General features: G+C 35.1%; 1 protein-coding gene across 1 annotated transcript in view; it reads left to right on the top strand.

The window, feature by feature from the left end:
* The window catches only part of PTPRQ (protein tyrosine phosphatase receptor type Q), a 100,172-nt gene that overhangs the window by 62,135 nt on the left and 11,406 nt on the right, over positions 1-26,631 (top strand). Inside the window, exons 27-37 of the mRNA XM_032443733.1 lie at positions 1,491-1,612; positions 4,837-5,023; positions 6,757-7,001; positions 7,855-7,921; positions 8,493-8,651; positions 9,886-10,108; positions 10,557-10,630; positions 13,160-13,259; positions 14,117-14,245; positions 20,410-20,491; positions 26,480-26,570. Of these exons, the coding sequence (XP_032299624.1) occupies positions 1,491-1,612; positions 4,837-5,023; positions 6,757-7,001; positions 7,855-7,921; positions 8,493-8,651; positions 9,886-10,108; positions 10,557-10,630; positions 13,160-13,259; positions 14,117-14,245; positions 20,410-20,491; positions 26,480-26,570 (1,479 nt within the window). The remainder of the gene's footprint in view (positions 1-1,490; positions 1,613-4,836; positions 5,024-6,756; positions 7,002-7,854; positions 7,922-8,492; positions 8,652-9,885; positions 10,109-10,556; positions 10,631-13,159; positions 13,260-14,116; positions 14,246-20,409; positions 20,492-26,479; positions 26,571-26,631) is intronic.

The following is a 26,631-nucleotide window of genomic DNA, read 5'->3' on the forward strand; positions in this document are numbered from 1 at the left end:
CTTGTATTGACTAGATTAATTTCACAAACAAACCTAAATCAGAGCATGGCAGTTACCCACTGTTTTAAAAAAGATTTTTTTAATGAGACATGAGAAATTTTAGACATATTTCATTTTCTCGTTCCCTTTTTTATTTCAGAAAACATTCCCTGATCTTGGTATATTTCAGTTGATGTCTGATACTGGACTTTTCATAATGAAAGTAAACTGGGTATTAAAGTTTTAATGTATTTTGTATAAGTATCTGAAATACATTATACTCAATTAGAGTTTTTTTAAAAAGATCTAAAAGTGTATCAAATAGGACCTGCATATGGAAATAAAACAATAACTTTAGATTGGATCATTTGTAGATTAGGTTAAGCTGAAAATTATCTCTACAATCATTTTCTAATGTAAATTTACATCTGAAAAAAAAAATAAATGCTTCATGAATGTTGTAAAAGAGTAATGGAAAACTGCCTTTGGAAGCTTGGTTAGTTTGGAAGGAAACCAAGACTTGGGAAGCTGTATATACCATTATATTTTCAAGAAATTGCCCTTTAGTTAATGTAGAACCACTGCTATACTAAATGAAAGTCACTGTCTGAACATGAAAAATAAGATTAACTTGCTCAAATTCGAGTTAGTAGGGGAAAATACCTGCTCCTCTCTTTCATAGTTCATTCAGTTAGTCTTCATTCTGTTGTTCCACCCTACTCACTATTTTTGAGGACTACTTCAGTGGCTGAATTTGATCCTCCCTACAAAGTATATTGCATTCCAGCACACCAGTCTAAACCCTGTATCCAGTATCTTGAACTCTTCACAGCACCTTCTCAGCTTCCTATTTGAAAAAAAAAGGAAATTGTAAGAAACTCTATTTCTTAAGGTGATTCTTCTTACTTGCTTACAGCTCCTATTACTTTTAAATCTGTTTTTTTCTAGAGATCCTTAATATGTTAAGAGTAAATGAAAATGAAATCTAGAAAACTTCTATTTTTCTGTAAAGCATTATGTCTACTGGTACTGTCCAACATTATTGGAATCTTTTGCAGAAGACTTTGTGGTTCTGTAATTTCTCATTGCATGATTAGTTTGACAACAGCTCTCTCTCATATATTAGGCATGCCTATTTGTGTAAAGAGCTATACATATATTTTGCTTGTGACCTACAAAACACTTATAATTAACCTGTAATAAATTAATAAATGTGTAAGCAATGGTTATAATTTCTATTTATGAAGAAGTTCTAGATATATAATACTCTATAAATGCTTTGGTACTTGCAACAAGAGCCGTGTTTATAAATCCCAGTGAACTCTTTATCAAATGAGAATGAAATGTGTTACCATCATTTAAGTGCTTTAAGCACTATATAACAAATGTGTGAAAATATTATTTTCAAACTGGAAAATAATCTCTGCTCTCTGTTTAACTCTGTTAAAATTGATTGGATATTTGTTGCGCATTTATTTAACTGTGACTCACATGCATATTTTTTTCTATAGCTCCAGATGGTCCTCCAGAAAATGTGACAGTGTTAGCTACATCTCCTCACAGTATCAATATCAGCTGGAGTGAACCTGTTGTCATTACTGGCCCAACACGCTATCTCATAGACATTACCTCAGTAAGACAACTCTGTTTTATTTTTGATAGTAATACAGATGTTTGATGTTGTAAGAACTTGTATAGATGTTTTTAATAGAAGTACAAAAACACACAAATTGGAATGAAAAATTGTATATATGAAGTGTCCATTTTTACATAAATTCCACATACGGTTTAATTGCACATTCATACATTTCTTACTGGGAAACAGATTCATTAGTTTGTATGAAAGAATGTGTGCTACTAAAAAGTCTTGCAAAAAAAGTTTAGCAATAGATGTGTACAGGAAATAAATGTGTGCTTTCTTCAAACAATAATGATTCTCTTTACCAGTAAAAGTGATAATGTAAAAGGTCTTTGGCATACTCTTATAAAAGAGTGGAGAGCTTAGCAAGAGGATGTGACTTGTACAAAGTTACTCAGTGCATCAGAGGGCAAATTTTAAAGCCAAACTAGATTTTCCACTCATCAGATTAGCTATATTTTGGTAGCACAGTAATAACACTTCTTTCTCCTTGATCTTTATAAGCAAAAAAAATTAAAAAAAAAAAAAAATTAAAAAAAAAACAACACAACCCAAAAAACCCGACATGAGAGAAAAGCTCCAGTGGCCGTTCTCTTTTCATCCTGTACTACATTTAAAACAACCATTAATAAACCATTAATAAAGTCATTTCCTGCCCTGTAGCAAAATATGGAACTTTATAAGTTTGTGCATACGAGAAGTTTTAAGTAGGATATAGGATCCTTGAAAGTTCCGAAATTATAGAGATAAGGCTATCAGTGTAAATGGAAGCAGTTCACTAGACTTCATCTAGGAAAACTTTCTGCTGGCAAGTTCAAAAATTCTGCATAAGCCTACTGGGTAGTGGGGTAAAAAATGAAAGAGTATTTCAAACTATTTGAAGACTATAGATATAAAGTTATTTCAGTTTTCTGGGGTAAGAGTAATATCTATATATTTTCAGTTGTTTTTTCTATTTGAGTCCTAAGGATTGTGGATATGCTAAAATATTAATGATGTGAGTTTTGTGCAATTAAAATTTCTAAAAAGAACAGTAGAAAATAATGAATATTTTTATACTCCTCAGTGAAGTTACATTACAGAGTAATGTGTGCTGTAAATTCATTCTACATTGTTTACAGTGCAGTCTGTTCAATTCTAAACACACTTACCTCAGCAGTAGGAGGAAGGAAGGCAGACAGACAGGAGAATAACTAACAGGGAAGGCACAGAGCCTTGTCCTGCTGGGGAGATCACAATTAATTACATTACAATCTGTATTCCTCTTTTACTGAAGTTAAAGATTTTTTCCTGGTGAAAATTTCCTGACACTTTTTGACTAAATGTGATTATAGTGGATCAATAGAAAGACTTATTTTTATGGTTTTAATAAAACCTTCAAATTCAGTTTTGAAAGCTTGATATTGTGTGCACATTATTCAATCAATTGATATTTAAACAGTTCCTCTTTGATCCAATAATCCTACATTGTAAACAGGGTGTCATCAGATTCTGCACTATGAACATGTTACCAATATGTGAACAATGTAAGTTGCAGCAAGTTTCTTATTAAGATAAACTATGCCTCTACCAGAATTCATGAAGTTGGTAGGTTAGAATTCATTAGTAAATACATTCAGATTGTTTTCAAATTACTAGGATGTTTCTTGAACTTAGATCACAATACTGACCTATGCATATTTTATCAATGTCATATTTTAGTTTGTCATGCTGCCTATTGTAATTATAATTTGTCATGAATATTATGTTATTGAAAACAAGTAAGGAAAATAAAACCAAACCATACAACTTTTGGAAGACTATAAATATGATGATACAGTGTTGTGATTGTATTTTATCTTTTGTGTAAATATTTATATGCCAGATTTTTGATAGTCAGATAAGAAAAAGTATTTCAACTCTTGATGGCCATCCCAGGAAATGAATGTCTGCTTAGTCCATCAAAAAGTTTAGTTCACGTTAATCTCAGTGGGGATAGATGAGTATCTGTCAAATAAAAGGTATGATAGAACTGTTCTCATGTTTTAGCAGCTGTGTTTAATACAGATTACATCCAGTGGGAAAACTACTGTACAGCTACCTAATCCTCTTTTCAAATTACACACTGAAGAAACAGTAATGAAAATGTAATTAACTGAAGCAGTGGGAATAGACTTATGCTAGAAAAAAAAAAAAACATTTTTCCTTTTTCTCTTTTTTTTTTCAGCTAAGATTAGAAGTTATTTGTTGGATATAAAGCCAATAGATTTATAGATTTTGTAGATTATTTTTCTGCAGAGCTGCAGATTACTTGAGACTTTCAGATCTTGAGAAGTTATCTGGTCCATACTGTAGCTCTAACACAGGAACAAGAGTACCTGGAATCCTCCTCGCAGGTGATTCATTATCCCACTCTTAAAAGCGAGGAAACTCCTCGACAAACTCCTATAGATGGTTCCAGTTTTTCACTAACCTTACAGTCTCAGTTTTATATATATATGCTTAGGTAAATTGTTGCAATATTCTGTAATATTTAATCCTGATCATTTTTAGTGCAAAGGTAATTTCTGATTGGATTTTCAAATTATTATATTTACTTTATTAACATCCTTTTTATATTTTGCAGTTATTACTGTTCTCTGCTATTCTCTCTTTGCTAGATTAAACTCCAACTATTTCTACTTTCCAGTTCTGCTAGTAACAGAATCACCCCCTTTTCACTATCTTAGAAATAATTTTGCTATTATATTTTGCAAATATAATATTTGCAGAGAGAGGAATTTCTCTCTCTGTGATTTTAACATAAGAAATTAGTACCCAATTTTCTTTTCTTTCTTTTTTTTTTTCTATTTTTTTTTCTATTCCAACCCATTTTCATCTGTGTAACTACTCATTTTCTGTATTTCTGCCTAGTTTGATTCCCATTTCAGATTACTTCTTCTCCTATGACCTTATTTTCTGTAAATTGTGTTATGTTTGCTTCGTGGATGAAAGTACAAAGTCTCTTCCAATCAAACAGCCCATTTCCTAGTCACATACTACATAATGTGTCAAGCAAGCAATAAGGGAGTGAGAAGGACATATGTTCACTGTTCAGCTTTTTAATCTGCTTAGCTGAAGACTTCTTGTAAACTCTTCTGTGTAAATGATCAGGAAAGGAGGAAGGTAAAAATAAATGTGTTTAAATATCCTGCTGTTGATTGTTTGAAGTCTTGCTTTTTTACTATTTTATTTTACAGGTAGATAATGAAAATTATAAAGCCCAGTTTCTGAGGACGAATGATGAGGGTAAAATATTAGAAATTTCTGATTTAAAAGCATTTACAAGGTATTCTGTAGTAATCATTGCCTTTACGGGGGATGTTAATGCTGCAGCCATTGAAGGCAAAGCTAGTTCTCCAGTAATTGTCTCCACTTTTGAAGCAGGTTTGTATTTTTCTCTGCTTTTTATGAATCAGTGTTTGCATTTTTTCCTTCATCTGATAAATGACAGTTTTAAACACATGGTGCACTTATAATCACAGAATCACAGAATCACATACACATCTGTTTTCACAATAATTTTTGCTATAATATTTAGGAGATGTCAATTAGCAAGAAAGTGATGGTGATGATAAATACTGAGATTTACCTTTAAGTGAAGTGATTTTTTGTATATGGCATCTGTACTTACCAGAGTACATAATTTGTGTGTTCTGGATGGAAGGAGGTTGCTACTGAAGGCCTACAAAGATCCATACTAGAGTCAGCTATTCCACACATTCAAAACAATTTGGAGAAGTAGGTAGATATTAAGGAAAAAGAAAATTGCTGAACTATTGAGTTATTCAGAAAAAATAAAGTGAAGAGATGAGTGTGAGGAAACCATATGAGGAGTCATGACACCAACATTTACATTACAATAAGTAGACAGCACATGTTTAGGAAAATAAAGACTGATGTTTGTGGTGAAGATAAAATCCTAACTTAACATAGATGGTTTCTGATTGCGCTATATCTGATGTCTTTGCTGGTATTGAGTTACTTCTCCTGTGAAAAAATGAATGAAGATTAAATTAATTGGTAGCTGAGACTGTCTTGTGAGCTATCTTAATTTAGTAGCCCTTGCTTTCATGTTGGAGTGTGATACATTATAAGGTGCAGTAACCTTGCTGAAGAACAGTTACTTTTTCCATCTTGTTTGTACAGTCTAGTGTACAGCGGAGTATCTGACGAAGTTATATAGACTTACTACAAAGGAGCCCAAGTTAGAATTTGTTGTTAAGGGTTAAAAAAAAACAACTGGAAGATTTAACAACTGTATCTAAATCCTTGGCTGAGGGAATGTGTTTACCTTCAGTTACTTGATTTCACTATTTAGAGGTCATACTACAGATTTGTCTGCTCAGGTAGAGCTGTAAATATTCAGCTGCTGGGAAAGAATGTTACAGCCTTTTCTTTCAGACAGGGACATAGGGAAAATGATTTATATTCCTGCTGTCTTGACAATATACTACTGGAATAGAAGTTTGATAAATAACTGTCTTTGGCAAAAGGGCACGTCGTGTTTGTGTAGTTGTTGGCTTCTGGTACATTTTTGGACAAAAGCTGAAACACTTGCTTGACCTACAGTGATTCCTTTCTAGTGTCCGGGCATCTGATAATGGAAAGGTTTTTTGTTAGAGAGTTTGCTTTGATAAGCAAAGACTTTTACGAACATGGTAGCTTGCTTATATGTCGAGAGGGAGCAAGCTGTTGACACGGCTTTCAGGAAGGGCTACTCTAAACTAACACTTGTTTCTTGCTTGTCAGCACATGCAAGGATTTGTTTACCTTTGTTTATTTCAAAGTACAATGATGCCTTCAGGCTTTCTGAGTAAAAATTGGAACTTGTCTGAGTAGAAACTACAGAGGATTATCTAGCAATAATTTTTAATATTTGTAGCATTAAACGTTATCATCAAAAATAACATTTTACTACATATTTAACTTTTAATTGTCTTTATAAATATTTACATATACAGTTAAAATTCCGAGATGTTTTTTTTCACTGGAAACAGAAAATACCAATGAAATAATACAAATAGGTAAAAGTATTATTTGTAATTTTTCAAGAAGCTTTACTCTAGTAGTCAGAGTATTGAAATGATTTAATTAGATGACTGAAATTTCTATTTCAGTACCTGAAGACCCACCTAACAACATAACATTTCAGAAGATACCTGATGAGGTAACAAAGTTCCAAGTGACATTTGTGCCACCGTCTGAACCAAATGGGAATATTCAGGTATATCAAGCTATGGTGTACAATGAAGATGATCCTGCTGCTATCCGGATCCACAACCTTAGTGTCATTGATAAAACAGATCAGTCAGTCACAGCCATGATAGAAGGACTGAAAGGAGGACATACGTATAACGTCAGTGTAAGTACTGATACTTTTTCTTTGGATTTTTCCCCTGGTGTGACTGAGAAATTAAAGAACACAGAGCTAAGCGAAATACAAGATTTTAACACAGAATGTATAGGGGTGTGAGGAGTGTAAAATCAGAGGGAAGAGAGGATTAATGAGGAGAGTGGAGAGAGAGGCAGCAGGAAACGTGACTAATGATAGTTTTGCTCAGGAGCTCATAGATTCATGTCCTAGTGAAGCATGAAACAAGACTAAATTTCACTCTTACTTACATTGCTAGTTTAGTACAGATGAAAAGTCCTCTTGTGCAAGGGGAGCTTACAAGGAGTATGCACTGTACGAATAGCAGAATCATAGAATGGTTTTGATTGAAAAAGACCTTAAAGATCATCCAGTTCCAACCCCTCTGCCGTGGTCAGGATAGCACCCATATCAAGCTGCCCAGGGTCCCATCCAACATGGCCTTGGATGCCAAAAAGGATAGGGCATCCACAGGTTCTCTGGACAACCTTTTTCAGTGCCTCACCACCTTCACAGGAGTTGCCTTCTGATACAAATCTAAATTTGCTCTTTTAGTTTAAATCCATTACCCTTTGTCCTGTGACTGAACTCTATATGAAGGAGTTCAATCATATTGAGTAGTATGTGAGAGAGTGACATAACTGTTTAAGTGGGTTTGTTTTTCTCCTTTAAGAACTACATTACAAATGACAAAGGGTTACTGTACTCAGGATTGTAAAGAGATAAGAAGTTCTAGCAAAGTGTGAATGACATAAAGGAAGTGTTTCAGCCATTCATCATTGCTTCAGATAGATACAGACTTGAAGCTAGTGCAAATACTCATGAAAACATTTCTCTTTTTAAGGTGTATGCAATTAATGGTGCTGGTGCAGGGCCAAAAATTCAGTTGAAAATAACCATGGATATCAAAGGTACCTCTCATAAATTGTCCTTTATCTTAGATCTCTATAAATACTTCAGATATTGCTGTTATACCTGTGACTACACAGCTATGTGCCTTCAGCTATTTCTAGAGGCATCATGAACAGGAACAGGAACACATAGCTGATAAGCTTGAATTGCATTGCTCAGTTTTGCTGTTTTTCACTGACCATATGCTAAACCATATGCAGTCTCAGTGAAATTGAGACTTGTTTTGAGACATTGTCATCCATAGTTTAACTGCCATGAGCAAACAGCTTAGAAGACTGTCACAGAGGTGTGTCTGTGTATCACATTCTTAGAAATAAATACAATAATTGACTGAAATTTTTCTGAAAAATTAAGATGCAAACTTCTTATTGTTTTTAAGTAAAAACTGATATACAGGACATTTATGAGAACACATTTTTAGAGGCTTTAAAACATAGTTAGGACATGAAACTGTCCCTGAAAATATGCTGATTATTTGTCACCCATAACACAACTACATGCATGAACAAAATGCTTGCTGTGAAAAGAACTGAAAACAAAACTCTGTGGTATATCTTTGTTTAAAACCAGAACCACCAAGGCCTAAAAAGAAACCAACACCTGTTTATGATGCCAACGGGGCCTTACTTGTCACAGCAACAACAATTACAATCAGAATGCCAGTATGTTATTACAGCGATGATCATGGACCTATCAAGAAGATACAAGTTCTTGTTGTGGAAGCTGGAGGTAGAATCCTAAAAATTGATTTCAGGATTTTAAAATTTCTTTCTTTTCAGCTTGTTTGTTTTTTCCCTTTTATTTTTTTCTTTTTTTTTTTTAATTATTTTTTTCTTTTTTCTTTTTTCTTCTTTCGTTTCCCTGGTGTGTGGGAAGGGATTATCAGAAACTTCAAGTATTTTGAGCAAAATATCTTCCACAATACCTGTGGGCTGGATTTTGAGAACACTTGCCAATGAAGAATCATCCGCATTGCTTGATGTCACCCATGTTATTCTAGTCCTACTGTTATTATATTCTCTTTATCCATTTCACTGAATAAATACATACATTTGGCTTTTGTGAAAACTGTATAAATAGGAGAGGTTTCTCTATTTCTTGCTAGTTTTTCTTCTGTTGCTATCAGTGTTGCCTGTAAAAGAATGCAGTCGTGTGGTGGTTGATATTTCTATTTCATAACGGGGGCAGAGGGATTTATATAAATCCCTTCTGTAGACTGTGGGTTAGAATGTGTATTCCCTTGTATGGCCTGATGAACATTTACTCATGTGAACAGTCTCGTGATACTCTTGAATAATTGCCTACCAATGTGTGTGGGAGTTTCATGGTTGGACATCATATGGTCAGGCTTACTTTACCTAAGAAGAACAAATTCCAGGTATTTAAATAACTTCTTTTGCCTGCCTTAAAAGTGTGACAGTAAAACGTTCATACTAAATGGTATAATTACTCATCTTTTCCAGAATGATGTATTTTAACACTAATCTGAGAGACATTTAATTCATAATTATCATTGTGAAGATTCTCTTGAACTGATAAATATACAAGTAACATGTTAAGCAACGTTTTGAAGATTTTTCTCCTATCTGAGTTTCTTGATTGGTTATTTCATTTATGAAACAGACTCTACTGTATTTAAACACTTTTTTTTCTTTGCAAGCCAGGCCCAGTTTCAGTGTCAAATGTCTCATATACAAGTTATATCTTCTACAGACATAGCCTGTAAGTGAGACTGCCCCTGAAATTTACTAGCTGACTTACTTTAAAATAGCAAAATATAGTTCGTGTGGGTAAAAAGAATATTTGGGTTGAAATACAAACATGATAATAGTTTTAGTTGTATAAATGTCTCTGATATCTTACTAAGCTCTTAAAATAACCTATTTAACTTCTTTAGTAAAGAAGTTTAGTTTAACTTCTAGTTAGTATATGAATTATTTCTCATCTCTTTTCTTGATAATAGCTCAGCATGATGGAAATGTTACTAAGTGGCATGATGCATACTTCAACAGACCAAGGCCATATTTTACAAATGAAGGCTTTCCAAACCCACCATGTATAGAAGGAAAGGAAGATCTGAGTGGTAAAGAAGAAATATATGTTATAGGTGCTGATACGACATGTCTGATACCAGGCAGCAAAGACAAAATATGTAATGGCCCACTGAAACCAAGAAAGCAGTACCTGTAAGTACACTTGTCTCTAGATTTATCCAAGAGGAAGATTTAAGTGAAACATACATTTATACAAACATAGAAAACATATTGTTCAATTATGAAACAGCAAAGCTTGAAATGATCGTTGCGACTCTTACCTTTATATTATTTGTCTGAAGAGTAAGTGTGGAAGACAGTTATAAAAAGAACATTTTGGGTAACAGAAGATGGATATTGAGTTCCTGAATTAAGACCAAATTCAAGATAAGTAGCCTACTTCCTATAATTTGATTATATGCTTTACACATTGACACTAAGTCATTCACATGTGTCATGATATCACTGTTGGGGTTAGATAAGGATATCAGAGTATATCATACAAAAACTTTAAAACAGTGTTTAGTTTCTAAATTAAACACTTCTTAAGGAAAGAAACACAGATTTTAATTTAATTAGCTTTCTTTGTTTCATTTTACAGATTCAAGTTCAGAGCAACGAATGTTAAAGGACAGTTTACAGATTCTGACTATTCTGACCCTGTCAAAACTTTAGGTAAGGAAAGTGTCACTTATTTCTTTTGTTTCCAAAGAATCAGACAATTCTATGCTCCCTTTTAGTAGACTAGATTCTCTGTAATAAACTATGTTAATTTTTGTTAGAGCTAGCTTAACAAGAATGATTGTTGCCTGGTGAGGAAATGCATCCATTCCTTTGTATGTCCTTTTGGAAGGATGCTAAGAGGCCTTAACTCAGTCTATACTGTTAAATGAAAAAGAAATATAAACAAAGTTATTTAGTAGAGATTTAGTCATGACAGTGAAAATACCATTTTGCCAGAATAGCTCATCATGATTGGGTGAATTCTCAGAAGCTATATTGTTTGTGCCATTTCTCTCTCTGTTGCATGTACTGGTACAGCTATTCCAGTGAGCCTGGTGTAGGAAACCTCTCAGCCACTGATCATTCTTCTACTGGTAGTTCATTTGAGGACATGATCCTGGAGCTCTTCATTTTTTAGATGCAGACAAAGTTTTGTATTAATTTATAATTTGATTTAATCTAATAGAAGCCATCTAGTTCTGATTTCACTGGCCAATAAGGCAGTTGTTGTGGAGTCTCAAATCCAGCTTAAACTCTTCCAAGACAATGTTGATCAGCCACCAAAAATGGGAATGAAAATTCTCTTAGCAGATTGTGGTAAGATCTGTGAGTTCTTTTAATACATTGGAAAGCCAAAACTTACTTACTTAAGCTTTAGCCCTGGCTTTCTGAAAAGGATCCCAAGACAACTGGATTAGTACCCAGAAGAATTTTAGTGGGCAAATATTTTTCATTTGGCATTCATCTTCTGTGATATGAGCTCCCTTATACATCTGATCCGTGTTAGAAATTTGTTACGTGATTTGTTCTTAAAGAAGTGCTAATTCACTACCTGAATATTCTAAAAGGATCTGGCTGGTTTCTCCAGCCCTGAATGTTTTGGAAAATACAACACAAAAATTGTTTCATTAGGCAATGAAGTTCCAAGCCAATGAAGCAAATAGCTTGACCATAGAGGGAAAGACTTTATGTCTGATCAGAGAAAACAAGTCTGCTGGAATTGAGTATGAATGTATTTGAGAAGATACACATTCCTGGGCAACATTCTAACAGGAAACTGAAATCATCGTGACAAAAAGAGAAATTATGCTTTAGTGTCAGGCAGATATATTATAATTCACACACTTCATTATTGTTACTGAATACTTGTGATACTGTATCCTGTGGTATAAATCATAAAGAAGCGAGTTTTATTTGTATAAAATGTAATAGGATTAAATGTAATGGGATAAAAAAAATAGCTCTGACAAATTTCCCAAATGTCTATGGCTCCTAATACCTGTATACCAGAGCCTTCTGTGCTATTGTTTAACATTCAGTACTGTATTTAAAATGGATACTGCAGCGGACTCGTATCTGTCCTTAACTTCTACATTTCAAAGCACATCCAGCAAAACTTAAGTGGAATAGGCAATTAAAATTTCCTTCTACTCTTTCCTACAAAGTTGCTGTGAAATCAATACTGCAGTTGATTCAATGCCTTGAAGACACAGCACCAGCCTAGCTATTACCAACGCCAGCACTTCCATTACTGCAAGTTAAGTACATAAGGGAAGTTAAATTTTTTCAGATTGTCTACTCTTAAGAATTTGAGGAATCTTGCATTGGTGTTTCTTATAGAACGTGCTCCCTTAAGAAGAACTTCAGACTTGCTCTAGAATCATAATCCAGAAAGCAAGCTGGTAAAATCAGGAGCTGTTATTTATCTCTGAGCAAATGACTTCTATTCCACTTGTAACAGCAGTATCCCTTCAGAAGAAATTTATGCAGCCTGCAATCAGAAATGCAGTTTCATTTTGAATCAGTGATCATATTTTGCAGTAATCACTGAAATTTGTGTTTTGCCAATGTGACACTTTGGTTTTAGTAGATAAAACCATAACTTGAATTTTTGCTGAATTATGACAACTTTTATATATATATATTTTTTTCCTAAGTCTATTGATATAATAAGATCTTTGGTCTGGAAACCAGAAATTTAACCTCATGTCTATGCAATTTACTACTGCATGTTAAATATGATTGAAGCAGAAAAAAATATGGAGCTTTATCAGACAGATCTCTGTGACAGAGATCCTTTTCCACTTTTGGACCTTGATCATTCCTAGCTGTCACAACAGAGTGTCTGTGCTTGGCTGCACTGAGCATAAGGCAGGAGCTCAGCTCAGGCTAGTGTTAGTCGTGTGTCAAATGATGTTAGTGAAGTGTAGACCTACCTTAACCTGTTCAGCAGGTAAACCTGAAAAGCAGCAGTGGATGCTTACACATACAGTGTACATATTAAATAGACCAGTGATGCTTAGGGACCATAAAATAAGTTTCTCTTGTTTTTCTCATGTTTTTCTTTTTTGAGCAGCTCTGCAACTGACACAAAACAGATGTAGTTGTTTTGAGAGGAAATCTTCTCTGCCTGATTCTCTCGTGTTAGAAATGGAAAAACTATGCATCTATTAAATATTAGCTTTCCTTTTTGTGTTGCAGGTGAAGGGCGGTCAGGAAGATCTGTGGAAGTTATCCTTGCAGTTACTTTGTGTATACTTTCAGTTGTTCTTCTGGTGGCTGCAGTCTATGCTTTTGCAAGGTGAGATTTATTGTTTGTAAACACTCAGTATTGTCTTAGTGAAGAGTTGAAATGATCCTTTCAATTGAATTAATCCATCATCTCAAAATGTATTGCATTTTCTTTTCTCTTTTTTCTTTTTTTCTTTTTTCTTTTTTTCTTTTTTTCTTTTATTTCAAAACTTGGGGAGGGATTCACAGAATTTAACTTTAGTCTAACAGGGCTTATCTCTATAGATGAAGGAGAACAACTTTCTCCAGAGGGTAAATCAGAGCAAAAACCGATCTTACTCTTTTAGTATCACTTCTCCATTGAAATGAGGAATGAGGAAACAGATCAGAATGTAAGCTGAGTAAAGTTTCTATAATGGCTAACCCTATTTACTGTCAGTTTTGTTGAGAATCAGTCAACTTGATATGAAGTAAATACTGTAAACACTTTTCTATCTTACTAATAAAACAGAGAATTAAACACTTTAAAGTCTCAGGTGTGAAAGAGATGCCAACATCTGATCTGAATTGTGAACAAATGCCCAAGTAAAGAAGCAGCCTGGGTACTGCATAAATTATGTTAGCTTGCTCATTTCCCATGAGCTCTCATGCATTCTTCCATGCAGCTCCTCAGCTGCACCATCCAGCTATTGCAGAATAATTTATGTTAGAAAACTGAAAGATTAAGCAAGCTAGATTTTTTTCTAAAACATAAGTTTTAGTCAGTACAACTGCTGATTTGACTAAATTGGAAGTAAGAGCGGAATAAAGGCAAGGAGGGATTTCTGGCAGCCATTTTAAAGTTTGAGCCAGTCTTGTCAATGTGTTGGTATAGATTTTCCCTCAAATCATTTGCATGTTTATTTTTTGTTATTATTTTCTGTTTAGAATTAGGCAAAAGCAAAAAGAGGGAGGGACGTACTCCCCACGAGATGCTGAAATTATTGACACTAAGTTCAAACTGGATCAGTTGATTACAGTGGCAGACCTGGAGCTGAAGGATGAGAGATTTACACGGTAAGCATGCTCTCTAGGAAAAACAGTAGTTAGTCCAAAGGGGCTGTAGCCATGACCCCTTTCTGACCTTTGCTTGTTTGGAAGTGTTTGTGGTGTTCTTATTTACACAGGTCACTGAGATCCTTTTTCAAAGAATGACCTCCATCCTCAAGACACTTCTCACTAGCTTTTAGAAAATCACTTAATCTTCAGCTCTTTTTACAACAAGATAAAGATCTAAGTGCAAATCACTGTTTAATTATGTTGTAGGAAAAAAAAAAAAAAGAAAGAAAAGAAAGAAAGAAAGAAAGGAAAAAAAAAAAGAACTATATATTTTTAAACATACAGAATTTCTGAGTATTTTTAATGTCCCAGTGTTTTGTGTAGATTACAAATTTTAGTAAGCATTTTGAAATAGTCTCAAACCCATCAGAAGTCCTGGTTAGCTAATTCAAGAACAAATCTGTTATTGTTTAATTGACATTTAGAAAATCTCTTTTCATAGTGTTTCGAGTAGCATCTGGATTTCTGTGGTATTCAGCATACAGGCTATGCAGCAAGTCCAGGCTACTAATATTTTCTCTTCAACAGAGAATCTTGTCATGCTTATGTATGAGAAGAAAAGCAGCTCTTTCTGACTGTCAGAAATATGGATATTATTTACCACTTAAATATCACAATGATCCTCAACAATCGATAACATCCAACTGAGTTAGAAATGTCTGGTGAACATTCTTTACCTACCTGTATTTTCCCTGCTGTGTCACAAATGAAACACTGTGGTAGGCAGCCTCCTTAAAGATGAGAAGCCTAAAACAGTCTTGCCCTAGCAGTCAGGCATCCTACTGTTGCAGACTTGGAATAGCTGGAAGATGAAAGGTTGTAGCTGTTGACCTGTTCTGTTTGACTATGTACATGTCTATGTGTGTGGTACAGAGTAGGATGATTGCATGAACGAACCTGTTCGAAATAGTGCACACAGGCATGGCTGGTTGTAACAGATGAGAAAACATACTATGAATTGTCTGGAAATCATCAGTATAATGGATGTGGTATGTTCTGTGCGGGGCAGATGTCATTCAGATAGCATTGTTTGTACCTGCTAATGAGAGTAGACTGCATTCTCTAGAGACAGAATTATTATCAATGCAGCACGTCAACTGTAACTTGTATAAATGATCCTCAAAATGGCAATTATTTCCAAGCTGTTAGCTGAACAAGTATAATACTAATTTTGTTTATATACTAAAGTGTTGATGGGTTTTACTTCCAGATACTCTTCATTTTTCTTTAGACGCAAGGAGATATTTGTCATCCAGTAAGTTATTGTATTATTGAAGCAACACGGTGTGTTTTCCATTCTGTTCTCTTAACCTGTGTGCTACCATACTGTATTGAATGATACCGTTAATCAAAAGGAAATATCAATCTTTGCAGCTATAGTAATGACAGACAGTGATATTTGTCATTATGATATCCTGTTTATTTTTAGTCCCTAGTGTTAATGAGCCACAACTATTTTGAAATAAATCAGGGCAATCTTTACAAATTATATTAATATTAGCACTGACATACACAATTTATCCTTGAAACAAACATAATGCAAATGTGATAGAAGAAATATGGCTTCTTTCATCTGGTAGTTATGGTATGTATTTAAAAGAAGATTTTTTTTCTTAACTGCAGTTTTTACTCTCTTATACAAAAGAAGTTTTCTAATCATGTGGTTACACTCACAGCAGCATATCTATGTGACCAAATCATTTATCAGTTTGAGGAGTGCCTTTGTGCCACTTTTCAGTCTAAATTACCTGAAGTTTGGATTTGTACAGTCTCAAACTCTACAGCGTTATTGCAAACTATAATATCTCACACTTCATTATGTGATTTATGCACAGCAAGGCCTTTACTGTACAGTGCTTCAGCAGTTCAGTTACATCGAACTTTATTATAATGTCAGTTTCAAATTTTGCTTCATAGTTTGTTACTTCATTCAATCTCTTTTCTTCTCTTTCTTCCACACCAGTAAGGTCTAAACCAAAGACTCTGCTCATAGGCCATTCTGTAAGCCACAGGATGCAGCTCTTAAATTCTGAGTTGCTGTTCTTCAAACAGTAGCTCTGCTGGAGCTACAGGACGCTTCTTGCCCAGGCCCTTTTTTGAACACTGACAAATTGTGGAAGTTTGAAATGCAGGGATTAACTCCCCAGGACAATATGCATATCATCTTTTCAACTAGCAGTCTGAAAACATACTGTATTACATGTAGTCATGAGGGGATGGGATATCCTTGATCTGCTCAAAATTTTCCAGTTAATTAGGGAAGTTTTCAATACTTAAAGAATGTTTCTGTGTGTGTAAGATTCTGTTCTTTTAGATTTTAATTCTCTCTCTTAGGCTGTCTTTCACATAGATAAACCCTTCCCAGTAGAGATGAGTTATTTCAAGAAGCTGGCAGAAGCAAACAATATGCACCAGGGAGGGTTACTGCAAAACCCAGTGTCTAAACTGTTTTTGCTGTGTGTTTTCAGACTTCCACAGTACACCTCTAAAGAATTTTTGTACCTGTCACGTTCAGAAAATAATCACATAGAATTCAATCACAGTTTCAGTTCATGTGTTCTTTGTCATTCTCATGATGTGTGGTTAAAGCAGTTCCGTGTCAGCATGATAAATTATTCCATTACATGCTGATGTCTGCAACATAACCTTCTCTAAGTTCCCATGCACTTTGAATGGAATTGTGCATTACTACATATGCATGAGCACATCTTGGCTATGTTTAGGCAGTTATCTCAGCTGTTAGAAAAGATTGCTGCATTGTAGAATGTCAGCTTCAATTCATGGCATCTTGTAAGTTTATAAGGAAAACACAGATGGACAGATTTATCTTTCAGACTGGCTTGTTTGTATTATTTTTTTTACTCTACTAAGTCACCTGACATCTAGTTTTAATTGTCCAAGTGTATTTTCTACTCTGAAGAGGTGATTCAGAGTTTTTGTAGAAATCTTAAATGATAAAAGAGCAGCAGAAACTTTTTACGTACCTATGAATCATCCTGTTCAGGGCTCTTTTGAAGGAGATGCTTTGGGTACTAAGTGTTTTGTCATTCCTCAACTAGTACAATATACATCATGTCAAATCAGTAAAGGCATGAACTTATGGCTGACAGTTTGTTCACAGAATCAAGACACTCCAGCCCGTCTCTTATTTTTTGTATCTTGTCCATAATTTTTACCAGTCCAATTTTCGAAGCAGATACTTATCTTCTGTGAGCGAATTCTGTCAACAAATTTTCAGGGTCCGCCAGACCTGTCTAGAGACAAGTAACTCTTCCCTGTTGGAGGCATTCGCCTGGGTGAGAGCTTATCTGGCACCCCATTTTCACAGTGGTTTCTGCAGCGGGGGTAAAGCCATAGATGCCCCTATTTCTTAAAATGTTTCCATGAGAAGTTTTACCCTGTGGTGAATACATTCTACATGCGAGACAACTTGTCAAGCAGATGGACACAGATTTAGAAGAAATATTTCCTAATTGCAGACACTGTAACGCTTGCAAATAAATACTTTTATAGAAAAGGACTGTGCTTAAAATTCTTTCCTGGTCTCCCTTTTCCTGTATTTTTTGTATTCAGTAAGTGTCTGTCTTCAAAGTAGCACATCTGCACGCACATTACTTTCTCCAGACCAGCATGTTTCTTCTTTCTTTGAGTGGAGACAGGCATGGCTCCTGACTTAACTTTTCCTTCAACAAATTTCCCTTTAGTAATCAGCTATCACTCATAAGCTTCCTGAGCTTTGTATCCCAGGAGAACAAGGTTTATGACTGTGTGTCCTGGTACAATGGAAGAAATGACCATGTGTTCTCTTTCCCGAGGCCTCTAACATTCAGGAAGGGTTAAGCTCAATATTGCTTTCAATTAACTTGCTAAAAATTAGTTCGTCTGTTGTTGCTAGGAAGTGTCAGTGGTGCTTATGAGTTAAGCCTTTTGCCCACTTACTCATTTCTGTTGTTTTCCATTTGGACAAAGTTTTAATTCCCTGTGGATTTCAAATGATTGACCCAGAAGGAAAGCTGAGTCTGTGTGACAATAGGGTCTTCAGTTACCACTGCCAACACAAATAAATGGCTTCTTTCTAGCTCTATCATAAGTAATCTGAGTGGGATTCAGATTTTTGATAGACTTCAAAAAATCCCACACATGAAACAATACACTGTTTTAAAAGAAAATCAGATTTAAGGCAGTAAAGCATTCTTTATCTTAGAGAATGTTTTTCTTCCCTCCTTTCAAAGTCGGACAAATGGGAATCTGGAATTGTCCAGATGAAATAGTTTGATTCTGAAATATTTTTATCAAGATCTGGTGATATCAAAATTTTTATGCTTTATACACCAAAATTATAATAATAATAATAATAAAATAAAGGAATTGTGGAGAATGAGATTACAGGTATATGAGTATTCTTCATTTATGAAATAATGTAAGATTATTACTATATATTTCATTCTCAAGAGACCTGTAAATATGTTGGTTTTGAATCCTGAGGATGCTGAAGCTGAGCATTGCCATCCCCTTTAAATCTGTACTTGGGATACAAACTTTATTCCTTCTGAAGATTCTTAACCAAAAAAGACCATATCTTTGCTACAGTCTTATTTTCTGAGCTGCCAAGCCACTGCAGTGTGCACTTGCTACCTGTGGAAGTGTGAGAATTCAGTTATCCTTACAACCAAGATCTTGGCTTAAATATTCAAGGGCAAATGTCAAAGTGCAGGTGCCTTACTTCTTTAAAATTGTTCAGTGCTTCCTAAAGTTAGTATATGACTACACCTATAAAACTATCATCTGTTAGTAATATTCACAAAATGAAAATACATAGCCCTGTTTAATTCATTTTCTGTGCTTTTTAAGTGCTTTATTTCTCTGCTTTGAGTGACAGTAAAGGAGGGAAGTACTGAGTATGATTGTGTTAAGAATCTCTGTGTTCTTTGCTGTTGGATCTAGGTACCTTCAGCACTGAAGCACTGTATTCAGGTTGCTTATGTGCAGCATTGATGTAGTTTTTATCATCTAATGACCAAACTGCAGTGCAGGAAGCCACTATTTGCTATCAGTTTCAGAGAAGGAATCAGATGGCTCTTACACTTCTACTGGTCCTCAGAAGAATGGCATTGAGCACATGATGTAAAATGAAGTCTGTCAATGTATATGAAGTGGTATGCTGGATGTATGGATTTCCCAGGCCCATATGATCCCAGAATATTGTAAAATAATCTGAACAGGATGACAGAGACTGTAAATTCAATATTTGCCTGTACTTGAGATGAAAACTAAGCACCCAAGACATCTGACATGATTGAATCCACAAGACAAAAACATAGGGTTCTTTACTTGAATAGTTCAACTAAAACTTATAAACATGCACAATATTGGTTACCCACACCTTGCCACATTTAACAAAAATCTCTGTTGCAGGTTACTTAGTTATAGAAAATCCATCAAGTAAGTAGATTGAAGTTTTTTGTTTAGTAGTCATTCATGAGTCTCAATGTGTGGTTCCTTCTTCTGTGTTTATTAGAAGAAAAAAAAAACACCTTCAAGCTGCGTATAAATCATAAAAGCATGACTAATTGCATGGTAACTGGAGAAATGCTTTCTCTCTCTCTGGGGTGAAGCCTGCATGTCTGTGTTTTAGCTTGAGAAGTAATACAGGGATATTTAAACTCCTCGGGGTTTAAAAACCATGTCATTATGAGAATGAGGTCACTGCAATATTTTATATGTCTAAAACCTTGCAATGTATAAAATGCTTTCGGTGCGACAAAGAAGTATTATGTACTTTAGAATGCAGTGGTTACTTTACAAATTTCCATTAATGTCAAAACCTTGCCTTGGAATGCTATTACCTATAAAAAACAATCCTACCCAGCAGTACTGTTACCATTTGCAACTGAAAGATTTGGTGAGGGGAAACAATAGAAGGAAAAAAAAGAAAAGCTTCTATTTGCAGAAGTGAAAAGTAATCAAATAAGTGAGCTGTAAGCAGTTTATCATTTTCTTAATATAAATATCAGTTGCTGCTGAACTGGAATAACTTACTATAAAGCTGCAGTAAAATAAGAATTAATCGAATGATAAAGAAACCACCTGTAGGTCTCTAATTCTTCTGTCATTACTTTCAGGCCAATAAGCAAGAAATCCTTCCTACAACATGTTGAAGAGCTTTGTACAAACAACAACCTAAAGTTTCAGGAAGAATTTTCGGTATGTTGCTAGCAGTTGTCACAACATCGCAAGACCTTCAGTTGTTTCATGTGTCACATTTCATGTCCATTTTAAGCAGGCAAGGCAGTGAAGTACTCTGGCCTTGATAATCAATACCCAATTACCAGGTTGATTGTTTAAAAAGTAATATTAACCTGATTTGGATTCTGCAGTCCATGCTGCATCTTGATCAGAATTACTCACCAAAGTGTCAGCAGTGAATGGTCTTTAGATTATAGTCTCTGCAAGAACACAGTAGTTATGCTTTGGCATATGTAGTGATGTATGTATAGCTTAACTGAGAATGGCTTATGTTGGAGGTTTCTACATAGGTACAGGTATCATAACTTTTTTAAACAATGTTCATTTTCCTGAATGATGACCCCAGAGACACAGCTGGCATTTATTTTGTAAGATGTAAGAAATGTTTTCCTTTTGTAGGTTTCAGAACAAACAGTTAAAATTCTGCACACATTAGTTTTGCTGTTCCTTTCTTTTACAACTAATGGGTCATATGTGTCATACTTTTGTGAATAACCTCCATGTAAAGAGTCTTCATCTCTTTGTCTCGGTGTGCAAACTCAGCAAGGTTGTGTTTCCTTCTGAAAAGAGACGAGGTTTCAAAATATACATCACATATATATGATGTATAAATGCTTTCAAATGTAAATCTCCAGAGTTTTCACCATTTTCATGAGGTAACTTTTTTATGGCTATCAAATTTTTTTTTCTCAACGATATCTTCTGTCCTTGTTATTTCAGAATCTTTATCGTCATCATCATTTGTAACACATACAGTCATTTGCACTCACCAAAATAATTTATCAGTCTCCAGTAACTTTATTGTTTTGGATTTATAGATTTGCCATGCATTTCTTACCATTTGGATTAACAAAAAGCCAATCAACAATTGGCTTCTCTTCTGCCAGATTATAATATTTCAGTCTCTGAGGGAAAACCAACAAAAGTGTGAAAAGATTAATGGTATTTCCTACAGCTTTTTTTGTTATGCTCCTTAGGTAAAATTGGTCTGGATTTAATAATAAAAAGCACCATAAAATTCTCTGAGCAATAAAGTAAGGAGAACTTTTTCTTCCAAGGGTGGAACTGTTATTTCACTTGAACAAGAGTGATTATAGTTACATTATGCATGACTGAAAAGATGAAAAGTTTTACTAGCAATAATATTTTCACATATTAATCACTGGAAAGCTTCCAGTATTACATTTTTAGGTGTGACCCACATTGGAGTAAGCCTTACAGTACTGCAATGCCTTAAAACTTAAAGTAGAAAAGTGTTTTATCAAATAGAAATGTAGGCAATCCATTTAAAATGTCATCAAATACAAGTAGCTGAATCTTTATATAATTAATCTATATTGGCAACTTATAATCAGTAGTTTTATTTGACATTTGGACTTCCATTTTATTTCTCTCTGAACTTCAACTTCCATATTTCAGAGTGTAGCGATGCCTTCCTAGATGGCTGGTTCAAGGGTAAGCAGAACTGCAGTGTATGACTGCAATTATATCTAAAGTATCCACAACATCTTATCAGATTAATAATAGGATTGACAATGCACTTGAAATGACATCAGAAATGGCAGTGCAAAGAAGCAAACAGACAATGCATGCAGCAAGCAAACAGACTCCATGGCCTGCTTTGTTTTCCATCAGAAGGCAAAGCTTTAGTTTGGCATAAATGACTCAAAGCTTCTACAATGTGTGTAGGAGAGCTGAGGCTCTAAAACCATGCACCATTATATTTAAAGCACATAGCCTGGTGCTGAGCTTGCTTGCATTCTCTGTCTGTCTACTAGTAAATTCAAGCATATGAGGAACTGGGTGTGATTATATGATAATTTAGTCTAATAGACCATTAGTATACTCTCTGCCTTAAATTAGGTCTGTTTCAGAAAGCAGTCCTCCTAGACTATTCCAAGGTATGTCCAAGGTAAAGTAGTCTAGAGATCATTTCCAATAGGCAGTTGATAAACAACAACAAGCCTCTTCTAGAGTTTTGCTAGTGTAAAGTATCTCTTTTCCTTTCACTTAGTCTTGGAATCCTGGGGCATTCTTGGGCTCATCTAATTTACTGAACCTAGATGCTGTGCCTAGAGATCCCTGGGGTTCTGTCTTGGACCACATATGAACACGGCATATGTGTAATATGATAATTAGGAATCCAGATCTGAGAATGGATCTAGTTCCATGTCTTATAAAAGGCAAGTTTAAAGAAATCATACAGATCCACAGTAACTGGTGGCACCACCTGGCTAATATTCAAACTTCCAGCTTTCCACAGGATTTATATATCTCTCAATATCTTTGGAAAATCACATTTTTCTAGTAACTGCCAAATTACTGAGACAGAAATACTTCTAAAACTGTTTTATGATAAAGTCTCTTCACAAATGAAAAGGTGAAATACCATTGAATGTCACCGCAAAAGTACCTTGAAAGTACTTTGGTAAGCAAAGTTCATATAAATTATTTAAAAGCTTTATGAGGCCACAGAGAAATATGATTTCAGTGACAAAATGGTATTGCACCTGGGAATCCTAATAGTCTTTCCCCAGTTCTGAAAAAAAAATCATAGGCTGAAATCCATACCAATGCAGAAAATTGGTATAATGCTTCTAAGCACTTATTCAGATGTGGAAGCATCATTACAAAAGCAATATACTCTGATTCCATTTTTCTTCTTTGCTACGGAGTGCAGTACAGCAGTATGACTTCTGTATTAGTTACCTAGCAAGCAAACACTCAGGGGAGTGAGGCAGATAAGTAATAGTTGACGTGATGTGCACTTGGTACGGAATCTCACAGCCATTAAAATACCTGCAAAATACCATTGACATAGAATCTGTTTTCCTCTTTAATGCAAATTCGAGGACAAAAATTCTGTAAGAGACTTTCAGGTTTCTGAATGAGGAATTTTGATAGCTCCATCCTTAGGAGTGTTTTACTCTTCTTATCAAATCCTGACACAAATTCACAGAAGTCACTCTGCTCTGAGAATAGGGATCTTTCTCTAGGTTTGCTCATAGGACTGTGGATTTAGTTCTGTAAGGGATTATTGAGACTAAAGGCAGGGGCAGCTCAAAGATAGAAGAAATTTGCTTTGAATATGGCAGAGGCTGATTGATTTTAAGAGGCTGACAAGATTTTAAAGCAAAGAGAGCTTTAAAGCACTGAGAAATACAATTTTCTGTAGTATGTTAAACACCTTCATTTAATTTTCTATTTAATTTTGTATTTGTTTCAAGTCTATTAACCATGTTGTTTAGTTACTTAATGTAAGGGTATAAATTTATGTAAGCTATGCTTTATGAGATCTTAAGTCCACAACATTCCTTTTTGGGCAAATGGGCAAAATCATAGACATTTTTAATTGGCAAACTGAGTGAATGAATGGATGGAGAGGTGACTGAGAACTGCCTGAATGATAGGGCTCTGACCAGTGCCACAGAGTCTAGTTGGAGTCCTGTAAATAGCAATATTACTTAGGGGTCGGTAATATACTCTGTGCAGTTGTTGGCTCCTTGGTAGAAAAGGAACATGGATCTCCTGGAGCGAGTGCAGTGAAAAACTACTAAGATGATGAAGGGACTGAATCTTCTTTCATTTGAGGAACTGCTGAGGGAGTCAGGCCTATTCAACTTCAAGATGAGAAGGCTCAGGGGGATCTGATCGTGGAAGTACCTGAGGGAAGATGTCGAGAGGACATGGCCAGGCTCCTCTCAGTGATGCCTAATGCCAAGACAGGAGGCAACAGGCACAAACTGCAACACAGGAATTCCTATCTGAATATGAGGAAAGACTTCTTTATTGAGCACTGGAACAGGTTGCTTGGTCTCCTTCCCTGGAGATACTAAAAAGCTATCTCGACACACTCCTGTGTAACGTGCTTTAGGGAACATTGTCAGAGCAGGGAGGTTGGACTAGATGATCTCCAAAAGTTCCTTCCAATCTCAACCTTTCTGTGATTCAGTGAAAACACAGACAAAGAGACTTTGAAGGATGTTTGGGATCTAATCCCTTGTACATTTTCAAAGGGAAATGAGCATCTGGTTGCTCTCTGCAATTCTTTCTCTAATTCTTTCCCCATGGAAATATGTCAGGAAGAGAAGTCAGGTCTCTTGTCTGAAAGCACTCTGCTTTCATCATGGAACTTACCCTCTGTGTTTAGAAGCACTTGCAGTTAGATCATTGAGGATATAATTGTAGAAGTGAAATATTCCTCATCCTTCAGGGCATAGGCTTCTTTTTCAACTAGTGAAAGAAGCAGTTTTCTCATGGCATAATATTACTCATAAAACAGTTCCAGGGTTTTGAGCTCACTTTTATGTCAGGCACTATCCATTGTAAGAAATAAGATAACAAGTTTTATTAATCATTGATTTGGTTTGTTCTATTTTTAAATCATTCAATTTTGATAATGCTTACATGAACTAACTTCTTAATATCTTAAGACATTGAATAATACTGGTAAATGTTTGAATTAGCAATGAAAAAAAAATCACAGAATAAAAACAATCTGCTTTTTCCATTTTTCAGTGCTTATTTATTTATTTATTTATTTGCCAAGAGATGCCCATTAAATTTTGTTTATAAAATACAACCCGTCTCAAGTACTTGGTGAAAGAGCACTTCAAATTAATCAGCGTGGAATCTTGACATTTGTCCCATTAGAGAGCAATTGTTAATATTAAAAAGGAAGATGGATTACTTAGCACATGAGCAATATTTTGTGTAGTACACATTCAGACAATAGATAAATCTCATTTGTATCTTAGCAAGGGCATTGAAATGGACTTGCGAGCAACATCTGTCAAACAAAAGGAAAATCTCTTAATGTAGTTAATTTAAGAATACATATAAAATAGTCTAGATTCTGACCTTTCTGGGTGTTCCTTATTCTCTCATCATCACTTTGAGATCATCACAATTATATATGAGGTTCCAAAAGTAATGCCTCCTAATTTACGTTGTTGGCCCACAGAGTCAGAGGTGCATGCTGGTGGTATGGCAGTAGAGGCTGAACTTTCCCAACAATATTCCATTATGTTTTGTTTCCATGTAACAGACAGCAGAAAAGGAGCAGTCTGACATGGAAGTGCATATGAAGCAAAGGGGTGTCATTAAATTACTCCATATGAAAAAAATGGCACCCACTGACATTCACTGACATTTGCTGAACATTTCTGGAAATGAAGCAGTGGATGTGAGCACAGTAGCTGAGAATTTGCTGTATCGAATAGTCTCATGTTCTTTGTAGTTTCAATAGAAATAAACAGGAGGCATTACTTTTGGAACAACCTACATATTTCCTGTATTAACAAGTCATGAAGTTGTCCCTCCTCTCCTTTATTTAGCTTTGGACTGATCTATGTACAGAAACACTCCCATCAAATAAACTCCTCAGTGTGACCAATTTATTAATTTCTGCCCTTCAGTAACAGAACTAATGACCACTTATGAAACTGTGATACAACCAAAAATAACTCTTCCCACCCTTTTCACAGTCAGGCCTGTGAATAATAACTAATTGCCAGTTGTCTCAACTTAATTAAATCCTCATCAGTGCTCATGCTGTGGCAAAAGCACTCCCAAACTGCAGGAGTCAGGAAGAGACATCATTCAATAGTAAGACTGAGTCAGTAAGGCATGGTTACCATGCATGTGAGTTCATGAAGAGACAGAAAAGATGCGCAAAAGGTGATAAGCAGACTTTATCCAGACTTGCTGAGATGAATGTTCAAGCTTTAATTGTTCAACTTGACAGCATTTATTTCAGTGCTTCATCTATTGTGGCTCACATAACTAGTGTTGATGGTGAAGTGGGATGCTCAGAAATGCAACATTTTACAGAGCTAAATTATTTTCCCTCTTACTGGAGTGGTTATTTCAGGAGAAACAACTATTAATCTTAATTCCTTATATTTACTTCAGGCAGAAGTCACAGGTTTGTTTTTTCCTTTATAGGAACTTCCTAAGTTTCTTGAAGACCTTGCTTCAACTGATGCTGATCTACCTTGGAACAGGTCTAAGAATCGTTTCCCAAACATTAAGCCATGTATGTGTGTTTAATAAGCAACTTCTCCACTTTGTTCTCTGCCTTCGGTAGTGCAGAAAAT

Source organism: Coturnix japonica, chromosome 1, assembly GCF_001577835.2.
Source record: "Coturnix japonica isolate 7356 chromosome 1, Coturnix japonica 2.1, whole genome shotgun sequence".
In the NCBI taxonomy this organism is placed as follows: Eukaryota; Metazoa; Chordata; class Aves; order Galliformes; family Phasianidae; genus Coturnix; species Coturnix japonica.